This window comes from Cinclus cinclus, chromosome 4 (assembly GCF_963662255.1).
Source record: "Cinclus cinclus chromosome 4, bCinCin1.1, whole genome shotgun sequence".
In the NCBI taxonomy this organism is placed as follows: Eukaryota; Metazoa; Chordata; class Aves; order Passeriformes; family Cinclidae; genus Cinclus; species Cinclus cinclus.
The window spans coordinates 15,378,290-15,394,694 of NC_085049.1; the positions used below are offsets into that span (position 1 = coordinate 15,378,290).

A 16,405-nucleotide genomic window follows, 5' to 3' on the forward strand; every position below is an offset into this window, starting at 1 on the left:
GAGAGCTTCTCTCCAGTTTTGATAATAGAGGGAAAAGTTAACTGAGCTGCCATAAAACAAATAAAGAGAGGAGAAAAAGGAAACCCCAGTGCCTTTTGTTAAGAAGGAACAGATGTAGAGCCGTAGCAGCCTGCCAGCTAGGTCAAGTCGTATCAAATATTGTGGTTGTTTTCTTGTAGCCTGATCCTCCTTTTGAACTCTCTTTCAGCAATGAAGTTGTAAGGAACGAATTAAAGAAGCTGCCAGCCCTTCCAACACCAGCACTGAAGGAGCATCCTTCCCTTGCTTACTGGTAATGTATCACTCTCTGCAGTGTCTTGTGCAGGACCTGGCTCTGGCAGTGTTGGTCTGAGAGCAGTACTGGGATGTAAAGATTCCTGCCTTCTGGCTCTGGGTCTGTCACTGACTCATCACATGACTTAACACAAGTAGAGCTACCATCCTGGGCCTCAGTTTCCCCATCTGCCAAATGCCTGGCCAAAAATCCACTGTAAGTGTGCAAATGTCCCAATGAAATCAAGAGGCCTAATGTGCCATTTACTTTCACAGCACTTTGCATTTGTGAAACAGTTTTCCCAGTTGGAAATGTTAATGTTTTGCACTGCCCTGTGTTGAATGATTCTGTTCTATCTTGCAAGCCCTCTCTGTATAGCACAGCTGAATTCATCTCCTTTTATATGAACTCAGTGTTTGGAGGTGGATGCTTGTTTGCTCTGTCTTTATTGCACTGAAAAAGAAGCCCAGGTTGTAGGAGCAGGGTCACATTTAAATTTTACATGCCACACACATAGATTCTTTGTGCCACCCTGCATATCCTTTTTATCTGTGCAAATAGGAAAGAATATGGAGAAAGACTGTTCATTAAAGGGGAGATACTTTCACTCCATTTTCTGATTGTTGTTTGCCTTTAAAGCATTAGGCTGTAAACCTGGGGGTTGGATTGAACTTCTTTATCTGCTACTCTTTTCACTTCTGCATTTTGGTAATCTGAGGCTGGCAGGAGGAAAAAAATCAGTTTCTAGGCTACTATCTCGGTTCTTCTCTTTGCCAAAAAGGTCATACTCTTCTCCTAGCATGGCTACAACAGTAGAATTAACTGTATCTAATGTCAAATAATAGCCAGACTCTTTATGAGGTCTCCTAATCACTTCCTAAGAATATAAGGAGAGATTCAGAGTCCCAGGCTGAAATTAGGATCACTGACACAATAGCTGTGAATGATCACAATCTTCTGATGTTTCTCTCTAAGAACCAAATCAAATCTTCATAGAAAATGGTAAATGTAGGCTGCCATTTCATTGAAGAAGAATGGTCTTCCTCTTAGGAGCATCTCTTTTTCCAAAAACTACTCCACACTCTCAAAAGCAGTACATTTCCAGGTAGCTTGGTTGACTGACAGACTGGGAGCTCAAGCTGAAAGCCATCTCAAGAGGTGATGAGGTGGGAACAAGTAGGCGTTGACAGGGAAGGCAAATCTGACCCTTCAGCAACAACATGGCCTAAGGTCTTAACAGAGTGCCACATAGCAAGAAGAGCCATGTAAAATCCTTGTGCTCAGAATATGAGCATTTGCATACACAGGGTACAGCACTGCAGCTGTACTTAATTTTGTGGGGGGTTCTCATGTGACTGAGAACAGGTCACAGGTTGGGAAGGTGGTGTTGCCAATGGAGTAATAAAATCAGAGGCTACAGTCCTGTGACTCCCTTGTGATTTCATGCCAGTAACCAGGTTTCAGAGACCTCTTTAACATTAGTAGTTCATTATTTTTTAATGATGGCTTTTTCCTAAACATCCTCTGAGAAACTTAATGCTCTCAGGAAGCATCTGTTGGTGAATCAGACAAAAAGACTCAAAAGTGCAGATCAAACTTCAGTGATCTAAGGGAGCAGATTTTTAAAACTGTGTTCTCTGACACTTCTTCACATCACATGCAGATTATGTACCAGATGTAGATTTCATCCAAACCTTTTCTGGGAGCAATCAGTTTTATTCTACAATTCTGCAGCATTAGCACAAGCAGTCACAAGTGAATATTCAACCCTGGAAAGAAACTTTTAAAACATTAGAGGTGGGAAGCGTAATGGCTCTAGTTAGTTTAAAACACAAAAGCAAAAAAACTTTGTACTGTTTTTATCAGCTCCAATCTTAATCCAGAAATTGATTAAGAGATAATAAAACAGATAATCAAGTAAATTCTGTGATACCTTCGGCCGGATGCTGTAAAATATCTTTAGAAAATAATACAACATTTCCATCACACACCATTAAAAAGCATCAGCTGTTGAACTTGCCAAATGCAGTAAGACCTGTGGGAAGAGTCCTGGATTCTTAAATCAGCACAGTTTGTGCCTCTGATTTCATCTTCATGGAGTCGCCTGGTTCCATACCCTTGGTATAGGCCTTTCCCTTCACTAGAATCTCTTGCAGCTTTGTCCAGGTTCAGAATAATCAGTTGCAAATCTTGTTCTCAAGCATCTTTTGGCGTCTCTGGTTACTGGTGAAGAAAGAAGGGGCTTTTTGGTGGGTTTGTTTGTGTTTCTTTTTCTTTTAAACGAAAGCTGAATTTCTGGTCCTCCCACACAGTCCAGGAGTTGAGGCCCTGAGTTTTGATTTCTCTTGGTCATGCATGGAAACAGATACAAAACCGATCACAGACACGGGAGAGAACCTTTAGAAATGTATTAACTCACTGTGCTCCTTTCCAGACACTTGGCATTGCATTTTATCTAATTTCAGATCCTCCCTAACAAGACAGCCCAGTGCTCAGTTGTCAGTAATAAGGCCAATATGAGGTGCAACAACACAAAAGTGGTTGCTAGAATGGGATTTTCTACAGACAGGAGAAGATAGAGACTTCTCACAGCTTTCCACAAACTTTGAATACAAGCTTTTTTTTAGCAACCCAAGGCATCAATGTTGCCAGAAAACCCACCCCTGAAAATGTCAGCTGAAAATCACTAAATAGTGATTTTCTTTGGTTCAACACAGACCTGAGGCCCTGGTCCAGCTCTTGGTCTCTTGGCCTAAGAGGTGCTGGTGGCTTCAGAGGGACAGCATATGACTGCAAATAAAGACATTATTTGTTCAGTAGTATAATCAAAATTAAAAAGACAGATTAGAAACAGAATAACACTAAGGAACAGCAATGAGTGGGCAGCTATTTAAAACAGCTCAGTGTGCTGGGAAGAGAGGGAGGGAACAACTAACTTTGAATGAAAATCTGGATCTGATGATGAGAAACTCAAGGCCTGCATTTGCTTGCAAGTTGTCTGCTGTCCAGTTCTATAAGCTGCTGGGACATGAAGGATTTCTTGTTACTTCTAAAGATCTTTATCAGAGTTGTCTGCTGCAGGATATCATCCATGTATTAATTTCTGCAGCTTTGGAGGGAATGTTTTATGAGCTGGCAAACAGACGGCAGTGCTTCAGCAGCCTCCCTGTCTCTGTCTCCACATTAGTTAAGAATCCTCTACAAGCCCTGCACTATGAATGAGTTTCTGTGTCACCAACACACCAACAAAGCAGAGCAGGGGGGAGGAGACGTCAGCTGGTGGTCCCAGCAGTGTCCCAGCACTCTCCCAGCTGTCAATAGCAGCATGGCAGCTGCCTTGAGATGAACAGCTGAAATGATAGTGGAGTACTTTTACAGGCTCTGCTAATGCTCCTTCTGACCCACTAATGATTTTGCTTGTTTTCCCTGGCATGTGCTGGGCTTAACCCTCCAACCCAGAGCTGGAGGCAGAAAGCAATACCTGTGCTGGATGATCCTGCTAGCATGGGGCAGTGGGAAGGAAAAGGGAGTTCAGAGAATTTTCAGAAGAGGGACTGTCACACAGATTGTTCTGACCATGAATGTTTCTCCAGCGTGGACATTGCTATCTGACATAGGTGCCCTCAGCTCCCTTTGCTGTCAGCAGGCAGAAGCAGCAGTAACCTCCTCCCAAGGAATATATCTAAAATAGATTGGATGGATTGTGGTCTGGAGTACATGTTCCTTTACCCACTGACAAGGCCAGTGCTGCAGCAAGGTAAAAGGCCACAGATCCCACTCTTAAATATGGCTTGATTTATAATTCAGCCTGTATATTTTTTTGTCCAAAGGAAAGAAGAAACAAAGATGATATTTACCTGGCACTTAACATGTGTAAACCACAAAACATTTTACCAAGAAAAATCATCAGTACCCTAACAGAACAATGGAGGTATAGCATTGTCTGCATTTGTTTGGAAGGACTGGGCAAAGCCTGGATTATCCAACATTTCTAGAATGGGTTAAAAACACAACTCTTTGTCCTGATACTCAAGAAGGCTCCTTGACATCTGATCTGTCCTTTTGAAGGAAATGAGCCATCAACTGGCTTCCCTACCCAAGGTGTATGGTCTAGGAACATATCAATTACTTTATAATAATAATTTGTAAGGAAGCAGAGCACATCCAGAATCACATTAAGTAATCAGAATGTCCAGGTACATCTACCCTTTCCTTGAATGGCAGAAATATTAGAGCTTGTTCTGTGCAATAAACTGCACAGAGTGGAAAATACAGCTAGGAGTGTTTTCCACTGAAGAAACTCCATTATTTTCTGAGAAGTCACTCCTGGTTTGTTCCTGTCTGAGACAGGAATTGCATCCACATGTAATCATGGTTTTAAGAGGTAATTTCAAAGGGCTGTAAGCCCTCTCTGTCTATCTTTTTTATTAAGAATGATGTTTTTTGGAGATCTTCCAATACTGAACACTCATGTAATTCAGTTATTTCTCTAAAAGTAATCCTGTTTATGATAATCATGGCAGGAGACCTGGGCTCTGCCTTCATGTGTACACCCATAACATCTGTGGTACTTGATTGGATCAGTGCTGAATATGGTTTCATAGCTGTAGAATTTAGAGCTTACAGATCATTTTCTAAGCATTAAAATGATTTGGAAGGATTTGACGGGAGAGCTGGACCATTCCTTTATCCATGTGATGTGACATTGGCTCAGTCAGTACCCTGTTCCTGCTGTGGCCTGCTGGTGGGACTGCCCTGAAAAGGGCTCTTTTATTTTTGTAGGATGAATGGGGGAAGCCACTTGGTGAGTGAGTAAGGAAAGCAGTTACTTTCACATAAACAACAGGCTTGTGATGGAAAAACTGGCACTGATGACAATCCGACAGACTCTCTGAATTGCTCTTTGCTGCCTTTACTGATGTTTCTAGTTCTTCTTTCTCTCTTCATTATTAGGGCTGCACAAATCCTCAGCTTCCCTGTGCCTCTTCTTTCTAAAAGATGTTTTGGCTCCAGAGATTCTGACTCTCTTTCTAAAAGAGGTTCTGTCCTCTCTGGCACAGGGGTGCAGTGGGGAAGGCAGCAATGAGAAGATGCAGCCATGTTAAGCCAGGCTGGCGAAACACTTTGCAGTCATCCACACTGATGTTTCTAGTTCTTCTTTCTCTCTTCATTATTAGGGCTGCACAAATCCTCAGCTTCCCTGTGCCTCTTCTTTCTAAAAGATGTTTTGGCTCCAGAGATTCTGGCTCTCTTTCTAAAAGAGGTTCTGTCCTCTCTGGCACAGGGGTGCAGTGGGGAAGGCAGCAATGAGAAGATGCAGCCATGTTAAGCCAGGCTGGCGAAACACTTTGCAGTCATCCACAAAAGCCTCTGTGGTTATCTCTGAGCAGCTGTGGTGAGGTCATGTACCACATCATCCCACGCTGCTGTGCTCCTTCACTCTGCCTAGCAATACAACTGGCTTCAGTTCTGCCTGGGGAAGGATTACCACATGGTGGACAACTGAAAGGCCCATTAAGGGGTCCTGCTGGATCCTGGAAATACAGGGAGGGAGGAATGCCAGTTCACATTGCCCTAAACCACATGCAGCATGATGGCATGGTATAGATTCATGACATGGACGGAAGCTCATGCAGGGCCAGGTGGGGAGGGCACTAAGGGGGCATGAAGGTAGTTTAGGTTTCCTTCCTCTCAGTCTGGCAAGTTCTGTACAGTATCTCCAAGGGACTCAACAGATTTCCTGTCCTTGGGAATCAGAAATAAAATACAAAATAAAGAGAAAACCAAGAAATTGGTTTTAAGCCTGAGGACTTCAGTGTTATGTCATGCTAGTGTAGCAGAGCACATCCTGTATGCATTACCCTGGATCCTTGGCTTATACTTTGCCATGCTCTGACCTTGCTAGCACAGCTAGCAAAGAGCTATTCATCAAATAGCTCTGCTGCCCATTCACTGGAGAAGAATGAATGAAATTCTTTAAAAGTGAACTTAGATGTGTATCTCAATCTGTCATTTGGGTCATGCTGATCTCTCTTGGATGCTCCATCTCTACTGCTTATTGGCACACATTCAGAATTGTTGTCTGACACAGAGGCCCACAGGTGTGGAACAGCCTCTATGGTTCACCTTAGAGCACATGATGACATGGTTCATGTCTTCCTAAAACATAAAATTATCTTAGTCTCCAAAGAGCTGTTGGAAATGGGCCCCAGCCCCCAGTTCATAGCCAGAAGTTGTCTGGGGGAATGCAAGTTAGTATAACTCAAAAATAAGCAAAGGCACATGCATGAGTACTTTGAGAGTAAAAAAACTCAAGTTTGAGTGCCCTGGTAATATCCCCTGTCACTGCTGTCATTGTTCCTCCGTGTACACTAAGGAATTCAGCTGCCTGCTGAGAGAGATTGCTCCAGAGTACTTCCAGTAGTGCTCCTGCAGTTATGAAGTTGCAGTGAGGAGGAATCTGTCAGTCTTGGGGCTATGACTGGCCACCAATTTCTGACAGATCTGCCCACCTTTCAGAGGACACAATGGGCTTGAAAAGAAGTTACAGCAGTTAGGACAAAGCAGATCTTGAGCAGCTCCAGCACAAATCTCTTTGCCCTCTGTGTAGTATTGTGGGCATTATTTGTAGATATGGAAATAAATGCAGAGAGGGTAAAGTCTGCACAAGTAGATATCATGTTTGTGAGGAAAAAGGGTTCTTCCAGAAACCCAACTCTTAGAAAACCATTTTTATTCTCAGTCTGTGACTCCCCCTTTGTTTACCCTGGTCTGCACCAAATCCCCTCATCTAACTCTTTTGCTTGGCATCTTTTGATTCCATCAGTCAGTAGCTGTGTTAATCTGTGTTACTTCTAGTAGCTGTGTTACTTCTGTGTAGCAGAAGTATCTTTTCAGCTTTTGACAAGATTTTTAGTCATGATAATGCCATTATATAAAACATCCAATTTTTTTTTTCTTTCCAGTGAGGATCGAGTCATTGAACATTACAAGAAACTAAATGGTCAGACAAGAGGTCAAGCAATTGTGAAGTAAGTGAAATAAGAATGATTTCTTTGTGACCTTTGTTTTATTAGAAAGTATTTCTACAGGACTTCAAATGCAATATATAACTATGCTTGCCATCTCATGCAATGCTTCATATTTAAGTATTTCTTGGCATAATTATTTATTTATCAAAGGGTTTTTTTTCAGATCATCCTCTCAGCTTCTCAGATGTGTTATTCTCTTCTGTGTTGTTTTGCAGTTACATGAGCATTGTAGAATCCCTCCCAACATATGGAGTGCATTATTACGCAGTAAAGGTACGTGCTACAAGAAGGGTCGTTCACTGAATTAAACTCTTGTTGGAGAGGGAGGGAGAGAGGTACAAATAGCCATCCTGCTCTCAGAATACAATACACTGCTACTAAAGTCTTGTTTCACTTCCTGAGGTAGGATAAACTTATTTCAGCTGTGTGGGCATGTTTAGTAAATACAGTTCCAAAGAGGAAAATCCTGTTCTTGGAGATAAAACTCCTGCAGTCTTATTGTGCTGGAGTGTTCTGCTCAGTCAGCAGCATGGCAATGCCAGTGAACCACCACCAAAGGGACAAGCCAGACACATCTCTGGCAAACAATCCTTTTTGTAGCTCCAGGAGGTCAGATCTTTCCCAGATGGATCTTTCCCAGATAGCAGATCCATGAACGTGCATCTAGGGCCAGCCATGACCTGTATACTGCAACTCCCCTGACATGAGATATGTAGATGGATACAGAGATTATATGTCTTTTCAATGTGAGAACAGTCTTGTAATCTAGAGATAGGTAACGCATTTTCATCCCCAAACAGCTCTCCACTTCTATATGGACTTCCTGCAGCTATTCATGAAGTCCCTCATTTATTTTCTCTAAAGATTTATCACCAAAATTTCCAGGCTAGTAGTAGTAGTAGTAGTAGTAGTAGTAGTAGTAGTAGTAGTAGTAGTAGTATTACTAATTCACTGCCTGACCAGCTGTGTAGATTTGGGTTTTTTTAAAGTAGAGAAATCAATAAGCATAGAAAGAAAACTAGAACCACATTCCCCAGAGCATACTTCCTCATTTATCACCCCTGGAGTTTTGATGTGTTTCATCATTATCTCTGTGCACAGATCATATGGTTTTTCATACATCTGTAATGTCTTGCACACATGGAGTACTATAAAAACAAATATCTGACTGCACCTGTCTCAGGAGATGCGTTTCTAGTCTATTCCTGACAATAGGATGTAATAATAAAGTTATTATTATTTTGCAAAAAGTATTAGCCTCACCTTTTCTCAGAGGGCAGGATCTCTCCAGCACCCTTTGCATCCAGATCTCTTGGACTATTTAGATCAAGAAAAATCTAGTGGATTGGCCTGGATATTCAGTCCTGCAAGGACTTGAGAGCTATTCCAGTGACCTCCCCATGATCAATAAGCAGCAGTGATAAGCAATGAGGCAGCAAGTATTGCACATAATAGGGTTTGCTTCTGCCTGATTGTGGGGGTTTTGGTTTTGCTGTGTTTTACCCTGCCATTCTCTATCACATTAACAGAACAGATGTAATTTCATTGAGGACTTCAGCTCAGTAAATTGCAGGGACTGGGATCAGATATCAGCCATTACTCCATAAGGACATTTTATTGCACACTCAGACACAAAGCAGTTGGGTCCGAGCCTGTCAGACCTTATCACTTGGTAGCTCTCAGATCCCGTTACTGCTGCATTTTCAAGACTAATGCTAAAATCCCTCCACATAATTCAAGTCAGCTGGGTGATTCACTTTCCTTTCTCTCCAGTCTCTGAGTGTTCAGACTGAATAATTTACAAGGAAGAGAAAGAGGATGCACCACAGCACAAGGGACCCATGTCAAACCTCCTCACCTCCCCAACAGCATTTTGAGTAACTTGATCACAAGTGATGTATTTTAAATAGTTTTATATGTCATAGCCAAAAGTGAAACAGATCTCTTCTAAACACTATGGAGCTTTGTGACCTGCGGGAAATTTAGCAACATCCATTCAAAGATACTACTTAGAAACAAATCTTCGTCTTGAACAACAACACAGGAAATCTCCAGCATTTCCCCATCATATTCAATATGACTCCTTCTGTTTTCTCTTCTAGGACAAGCAGGGAATTCCATGGTGGTTAGGACTTAGCTACAAAGGGATTTTTCAATATGACTACCATGACAAAGTGAAACCAAGAAAGGTAAGTGTTTACTTTTCTGCCAAAGTCTGAGCTTGCCACACATGTCATAGCTTGAGTCAAGGGTGTGATGTACACCAAATGCTGGCATTGATTCATGTGATTTTTGAAGGATGTTCCTTTTCTCCCAAACTCGTCTCAATGTCTGCAAAGAATTAATGGACAAAAGTAGCTCATAATTTATTAAAATTTGTGGTGTTTGGAGGAAATAAGCATCACTTAATCTTGCAATTTACGTTTCATTTTTGTGTGATTCATAAGACATACATGGGAACTCAAGGACTGATCCTCTCAGGTGCTGGAGGGCTTCCATTCACTGGCAGTGGTGGATTTGGGGTGCTCAGCTAACCCTTGATATTGTATTGTCAACCATAAATTATATGAGAGAGAAACAGATGAAGAGACAGGAAAACTGCTTTTATTTATTACAAAAAGAAAATTGCATCTTTTTCTCAGGACTGGCATTACATTTGAGAAGCAACAATTTTCCTAACTGGAGAGTTTATGTCAAAGTAGTAGGGAAAGATTCAGCACATGACTAAAAAATAGGCATGGGGAGTTTTGATTCTTGAGCTCAGCCTATGAGGGGGACCCATGTGCTCGGATTTTCCCACCTAGGATGCCATCTAATACAAAAAAACCTCATCCATGAGCATATGCCCTGCAGGTGGGACTGTACAGCCTCTTAGCAACAGTGTTTGTTGCACTGAAAACCTGTGGAAACATCAGAAGGCAAGGCTTCAGGCTGGTTCAGGCTGCAGAACTGGATGATTTGGAGCAATTAGGCAGCTCTTCTGTGGATGCAAAAGCTTCCACAGTGAATGAATGTACTGTATTTCTCTTTGCATTGTCTCTGTACCAATTCTTCTTTCACCTTCTCTGGTCACATTCAAATTGGGCGCTGCTTGGTGCTCACAGAGAGCATCTTCTATTAAAATTAACTGGAATCAAGGTTTTGGTAGAAAACTGAACTGCTAAGGAGACAGCAAGAGTTTTATCAGTTAGCCTTGTATTCACTGAAGGCTATTAATGGGGCTTTTCTTCATTAAAAAAAAGGACAAGGAGAGTAAGGAGGTCTTCACAAAGACTAAAAGACACATCTATTTGGGATCAATCATTGCCTGCAGGGCAAGCCATCCTCACACATGGTAGTTTAAAACATGCCTAGGCTAGGTGTTTGCACCCACATATCTCCAGTAGTGCCAACCCCCCAGGGAAGACATGTACTTACTTAAAAGACACTTTCAGAAGTCAGTCTTAGGAATACAAACATTTCTTTGGAAGAAGTTAGTGCCCTGCCATGAGAGGACTCAGCCTTTCACACGTTATAGCAGTTACTGTCAGCCCTCTTTAGATGAGGAGGTCAGTGGAGAGCATCAGAAGGAAGGAGAGGAGAGATCAGGTGCTCTGACTGCATGAGAGAAGGAACATTTCCACCAGAAGGGTCAAGCCTTCTTTCTCAGCTTCTCTACTTTCTGTTCTCAGCTGCTGAGGGTGATCTATTCTGTAATATTGGTTTGGAGCTTGATAAAATCTTTGCCAGCCTCTCTGTGTCCCCACTAGTCTACCTCTAGCACTCACACTGCACCTCAAATCAGGGGCTTTAGGTACCTCTGATCCTTTTTCTGCAAGTGTAACCCTAAAAAAATAAGGTGCTGATTTTCTCTTTATTGGGAATTAGTTTTATTAGTCTCAGCAAATTGTGCATTTAATCCAGCAGACCCAAAACAATGGTTCTGCCTTATGTATAAACCACTAAGAACTATGGCAGAAGCGGTCATTTATCTGTGAGGGAAGGTTGTGTGGGAAGGGAAAGCGGGAATTTCTGGGCTCAGATCTGTCCATTGCCACAGTCCAGAGACCACAGCAGTGAAAAGGCAGCCTAGATGAGCATTTCTCTGCTACATGATGCCTGCAAACCCCATCTGTTGGCAGAGCTTTTCCAAAATGAACAGCCTAAATCAGGGATGGGACATGGACAGAGTAGCTGAGGCTTTGTTATTTCTCCATGGAGTGATTTTACCTTCTGTGGAGCAAGTAAAAAGACTTCTTACCCTACACAGGTGGTAAAACCCCTCTGGCGAGAGCAGATCAACTGCCTCAGCAAGGCAGGCGTAGTGTTTAATCCTCTTGCTAATTAGATTGTAAAATTGCGCTCAATAACCCTGGTATCTGGGAGCAGCCTGCCACAGTATCTGATTCATTTCACTGCACCAGCATGCACTGGTTCAAGTCTTAGCTGTGCAAACGGGAGGCGTAGGTAAACCTTACTGAACTTTCTGCAAGGTAAAATTAGTGGGGGAGGGGGAAAGAGATTGTGGCTTTTCTGATCTTTAATATTTTGTTCCTGCATTCTACTAATGCCAAAAACAAATTGAAAACTTACAATGGTAAAATAAATCTCCCTGGAAAAAAAAAGCAGAAACTTTTAGCAAGAAACCAGCTGAAATCAAGACATTTATATTAAGGACATATGAAAACCTTGCTTGTCTTATGAGGGAGATTGTAATGTTTTCCTATATGTCATCCTAGATAGATTCCCATGTTTCTTGTGCTTGTGAGTAAAACTGTAACACACACTGAGCAGCTGAACCTATCTCAGGCGATCCCATTAGCAGTCACTCAAAACCATGATTTCATTAAATTGCTGGAGTAAATCAACCATGTGTCTCTAGAAAACTAACCAGGTTTGTCAGCAAATTAGCTGAGACTGGAGAGGGGAATTGAGGCTGATGCAGGGCCAGAACCTCATCCTGCTTGCACTGTTCTCACTCAAGCATCAGGTTCTCCAGCATGACTGGGGATGCGGCTGAGATGGGAAACTGGCACCTAGTCTTGGGTGGTTCCAATGGGAATGCAGGGCTATTAAACTGGAATGCAGTTGTACCTAGACTGCAGAGACTAATGTGTCTCTGTATTTTTATGTTCCTTCCTGCCTGTACTTTGTGGAAGCCCTGAATCTACCCAAAGCCATCACTTTGATGGTCATTCTTTTTCTTCTGTCTGTTGAGGGCTAGCTCACAGACTCAGAAAGCCCTGTCAAAGGCTTTACCTTGAATGTTGCCTGTTCTAGTGCAAATTTGGTCCCTGTGCGTTATAATCTGCTAGCTGTTCATTCTTTGGTATGAAATAATTGCAAAAATTTTGGTATACTACACAAAACCCAATGCTCCAGCTGAACAAAAAGAAGGGATTATCAAGTGTGGAAAGATGACTGCTGTCCTGCCAGCATTCTGGCAGGAATGGCAGCATTCCAATGCCATATACTGAGGCATTCTGGAAGTTGGGCTTACAGAACCAGTGTCATTTGTGTAGAAGCAGCTCACAGCTTCCAGGGTGAACAGAATCCATTTCCCTCTATGTTAAACTTAGCTTCTACAAATGCTTTCTTGTGAAAAGACCAAACCCATAATTTTCAGAGAAGGGTCATTAGAGGGTTTTTTGCCTTAATTTCAGAGCAACTGGAAAGAAAGTCAAGGCACTGCAGCAGCCCCATGTGAGCATTTGTCTGTGAGTGGTGTGTGTCCACTCCCTCCCCAGAGACCTGTACACACAGGGCCACGGTGTAGCCTGGAGCTGTGAGATCTGCACACCCAAGCAGTAGCACTAGGCATATCTCTGTTGTTCTAGTGAGATATTCCCACTGATTTAAGAGCCCAAAGGCATTTTTTTCCGTACACACAGCTTAACAGTTAGTAAACAATTAACTCCAAGCTGGAGAGTGAATGATTAACAAAGTCAGCCAAAGGACTTCCATAAGGCAGATAAAAAGACAGACAAAATGTCTAACTTATCGCCAAAAGTAAAATTACCTTAAAAGAGAGTCTGGTAATGTTTAGTTGCTTTGTAAGAGATACGTCTATATAATGTTATCTCATTTTCTTCTATAGAATGCTAGTGGTAATGAAGCCTAAAGTGAGCCTTTTTTCTCAGACTCATAAACATTATCACTGCTTACATTATCTAGTTACTGAGAAGAACTCAAAGGGAATAAAGGTTTTTAGAAATATGATAAAATGTGAGGCATCACAAAATTCAGAACGTAACTTGACAAAAAATTTCCTTATGACAGCCACCAGTTTCTGCCATTTCTTCTCAGCATTACCCTTTCTCTGAGAGTAAATGAAGCATGCTGTGAGAATGCTGTCCCTTGCCATAAAGTCTCCACAACAGTCTTTGAGTTCTCATGACAAAGAATTTAATTTTTAGTTTGTAGTGTCATCTTGAATCCAAAGCAAAAGTAACAGGTTGCTCTCCTGTTTAAACATGTGAAAACAAAAGGCAAGCAATGCAGAGCACAAGTAAATTCAGTAGTTTTAAGTGTCTGATCAAAGAAAAATCACCTGCTTGTCAAAAGCATGAGCAAAGTAATCAGCACATTAATTGTGTCCAGAAAGTGAAAGATTGCTGTCCAGTGCCCCTTGGCCTTTTCCAAACAACAAGAGATAGCATGAACTTTCCCAATTCCAGGGGCAAAATGAGATATTTACACAGAAGGAGCAATAGCTTAATTAAGAGCTGCTTTATTGCAGAACAAATAGATCAACTCTGCTTTAGGGGATAATGAAGTGTTGTCAAGTCAGTAATTGTATTGATGGAGTGGTTAAACTTGTGCTTCCTGTGGTGAAGGAATGACAGACTAGTAACTTAAACATAAAGTAAGGATTGATGTGAAATGTACAGAAAGTAGTGAATGATGGGGAGGAGGAAGCTGACAAATTGCTCTCTGTCCTAACTGATCATAGAACACAGGATAGTCAAAAAGGCAAAAAAAACCATGAAATTCAGAGTAGTTAAAGGAAGCCCAATTCACTTGCACAGCTCCTTGCCACATGATACAATAGAGGCCAAGAGTTCAGGAGGATTGAAGATAGCACTAAAAGTGTGACCTTCCATCCAGGGTTTTAACATTGAACTGGCTCTTTTCAAAGAGGATTTTGGGAGGGGTTATAAATCCTCATGTTCAAGGAGGGTGTTTGATTTGACACCAAGTTGGTTTCTGTTGTCAGAGGTACGGAGCATGTGTCTCACTCCTCTCACTGGCATACTGCTGAGCCACAGGGTGTATTCAGAACAGGCTGGACTTGCTCTAGGGCATCCGGAATCTAGTGAGGTCAGAAAATGTACTGGACTCGTGCTTCATTGTGCTCCTTGCATTTCCTAGGATCTTTGCAAACACCTTTGCATTGCAGACAGGGATAGAAGATTTCAGACTTACAAATTATAAAAAACTAGCAGAAACTATTTCCAGGAAATGCTGGTTTAAAAGCTCATGGAGTCTCAGTGGCATTGCTGTAATAAATTATTCAATGAGATTAGCAGGCTGTTAAGGACTACCTGCTGACTCCTTCTGCTCTGTGCTTTCATTTCCCTTCCCATTGCTGATCCTTCATGTTTCTTGGGTTATAGACTTGGCTGTAAATTGAACCAGTCTTCAGGTCACTGTGGGTTCAATGCATTTTATAGTGCAGAAATTCAGTCTTGGTTTAGTATGTGGAAATGTGGAGCATGGGAAGAGGGAGACATATACAAAGCAAGGTTCCTTACCACACTGTTTCTTCTCATAGAGAAATGTTGCTCACCCAGTTTCTTTCCTTAAAACATAAAACCCAGACCTGCAACCACTGAAGAGCAGACACAGTTGAAAACCTTCCCCTGCTGAAACGCCCTATTCCATCCCCATTAGACAGGAGACCATGTTCTCACCAGCACCTTTTTTGCTGCTGTTTGCCCTTGGTTTGGGGTTTCTACCATCCAGCACCAGGCACGTCCCCTTTCAGTACCCACTATTCCATGCCTTGCCTCTTTGCCACAGAGCTGCCAAACACACTGGGAGCTAAATAAATGACATCAAGGCACACTGGGCTGGAAAGCAGGATTAAGTCCCTGACACTGAGAACTTCCAAAGGATTTGGCTGGACATGCCACTGGGCTGTGATTCAGTGAACACTTCTTTTGGAAGCAGCATCAGCTGAAGTGGTCTTTAGCACTTTCCTCCCCCATCACAATCCTGCCCCCACAGCTCACTTCTTCCCCTGGGCCCCTTCCTCAGCCATCCTGGTATAGTTGTGCAGTTGGGAGGTAAACTGCTCCAGAGAAGGTATCAGACTGATTCAGCACCACCCAGCCATAAAAAGTGGTCACTCTTAACCTCAATCAGTTCCCAATCCCATTCACCATCTGACCCACAATCAGAATCCTACAGCAAAGCCGTAGGAGCAGGATATGGATACAGGCTGCATAAATCACTGCAGCCAGAGAAAGATACAGTCATTAACCTACACAGTAACTTTGTGGAGCAAGACAAGCGCTTCACAGCTCAGAACAAGTTGGAAGGAGTTCAAATGCATAGAATTTGTCATGATTGAACCAGGATGAATTAACAGTTAGGTATAAGGTCATCATCACCACTTTTTCCTCCACATAAAAGCTGGTAAAAATTTGCTTCAGTGTGTCTCCCAAGCAGGGTTGATTTCAGACAGGTGAGTAGATTGTCTAGGTAAATGAACTTTTTAGAATCATACAATTAGTCATGCTCAATTTACATTAGGTAGGTAAATAAGTAGTTTTCTCAACTACAATGCTTGCAAACATGAATACATAATCTAAGGCACTGCTGCTTTATAAAGAAACCAGCACTGTTCTGGAGGTTTAATGGGCTGTGGTGATACCATAAGACATATAGTTCCCAGGGTTTTCTGTGAGAATTTACATTCAGAAAGGCAAGAGCATGACATCCCATCCCATGATCTAGCCAAGTCAAGCCCATGGCTACCATTAAATATAGGAGTAGTCCCATCAAAATAAAACTCCCTTCTCTAAGTCCTTTGTCGTATTCAGGTCTTAAAGAGTAATTCTGTGTAAAAGCAGCAGCCAAGTCTTAAATGATTCTGCAGCACACATCAGGAACCTCA

General features: G+C 42.1%; 1 protein-coding gene across 2 annotated transcripts in view; it reads left to right on the top strand.

The window, feature by feature from the left end:
* FRMD4A (FERM domain containing 4A) overlaps positions 1-16,405 on the top strand; it is a 190,244-nt gene that overhangs the window by 133,704 nt on the left and 40,135 nt on the right. For both annotated transcript variants that reach the window (XM_062491677.1, XM_062491676.1), the window contains exons 8-11: positions 209-292; positions 7,240-7,305; positions 7,521-7,578; positions 9,408-9,494. In XM_062491677.1, the coding sequence (XP_062347661.1) occupies positions 209-292; positions 7,240-7,305; positions 7,521-7,578; positions 9,408-9,494 (295 nt within the window). The remainder of the gene's footprint in view (positions 1-208; positions 293-7,239; positions 7,306-7,520; positions 7,579-9,407; positions 9,495-16,405) is intronic.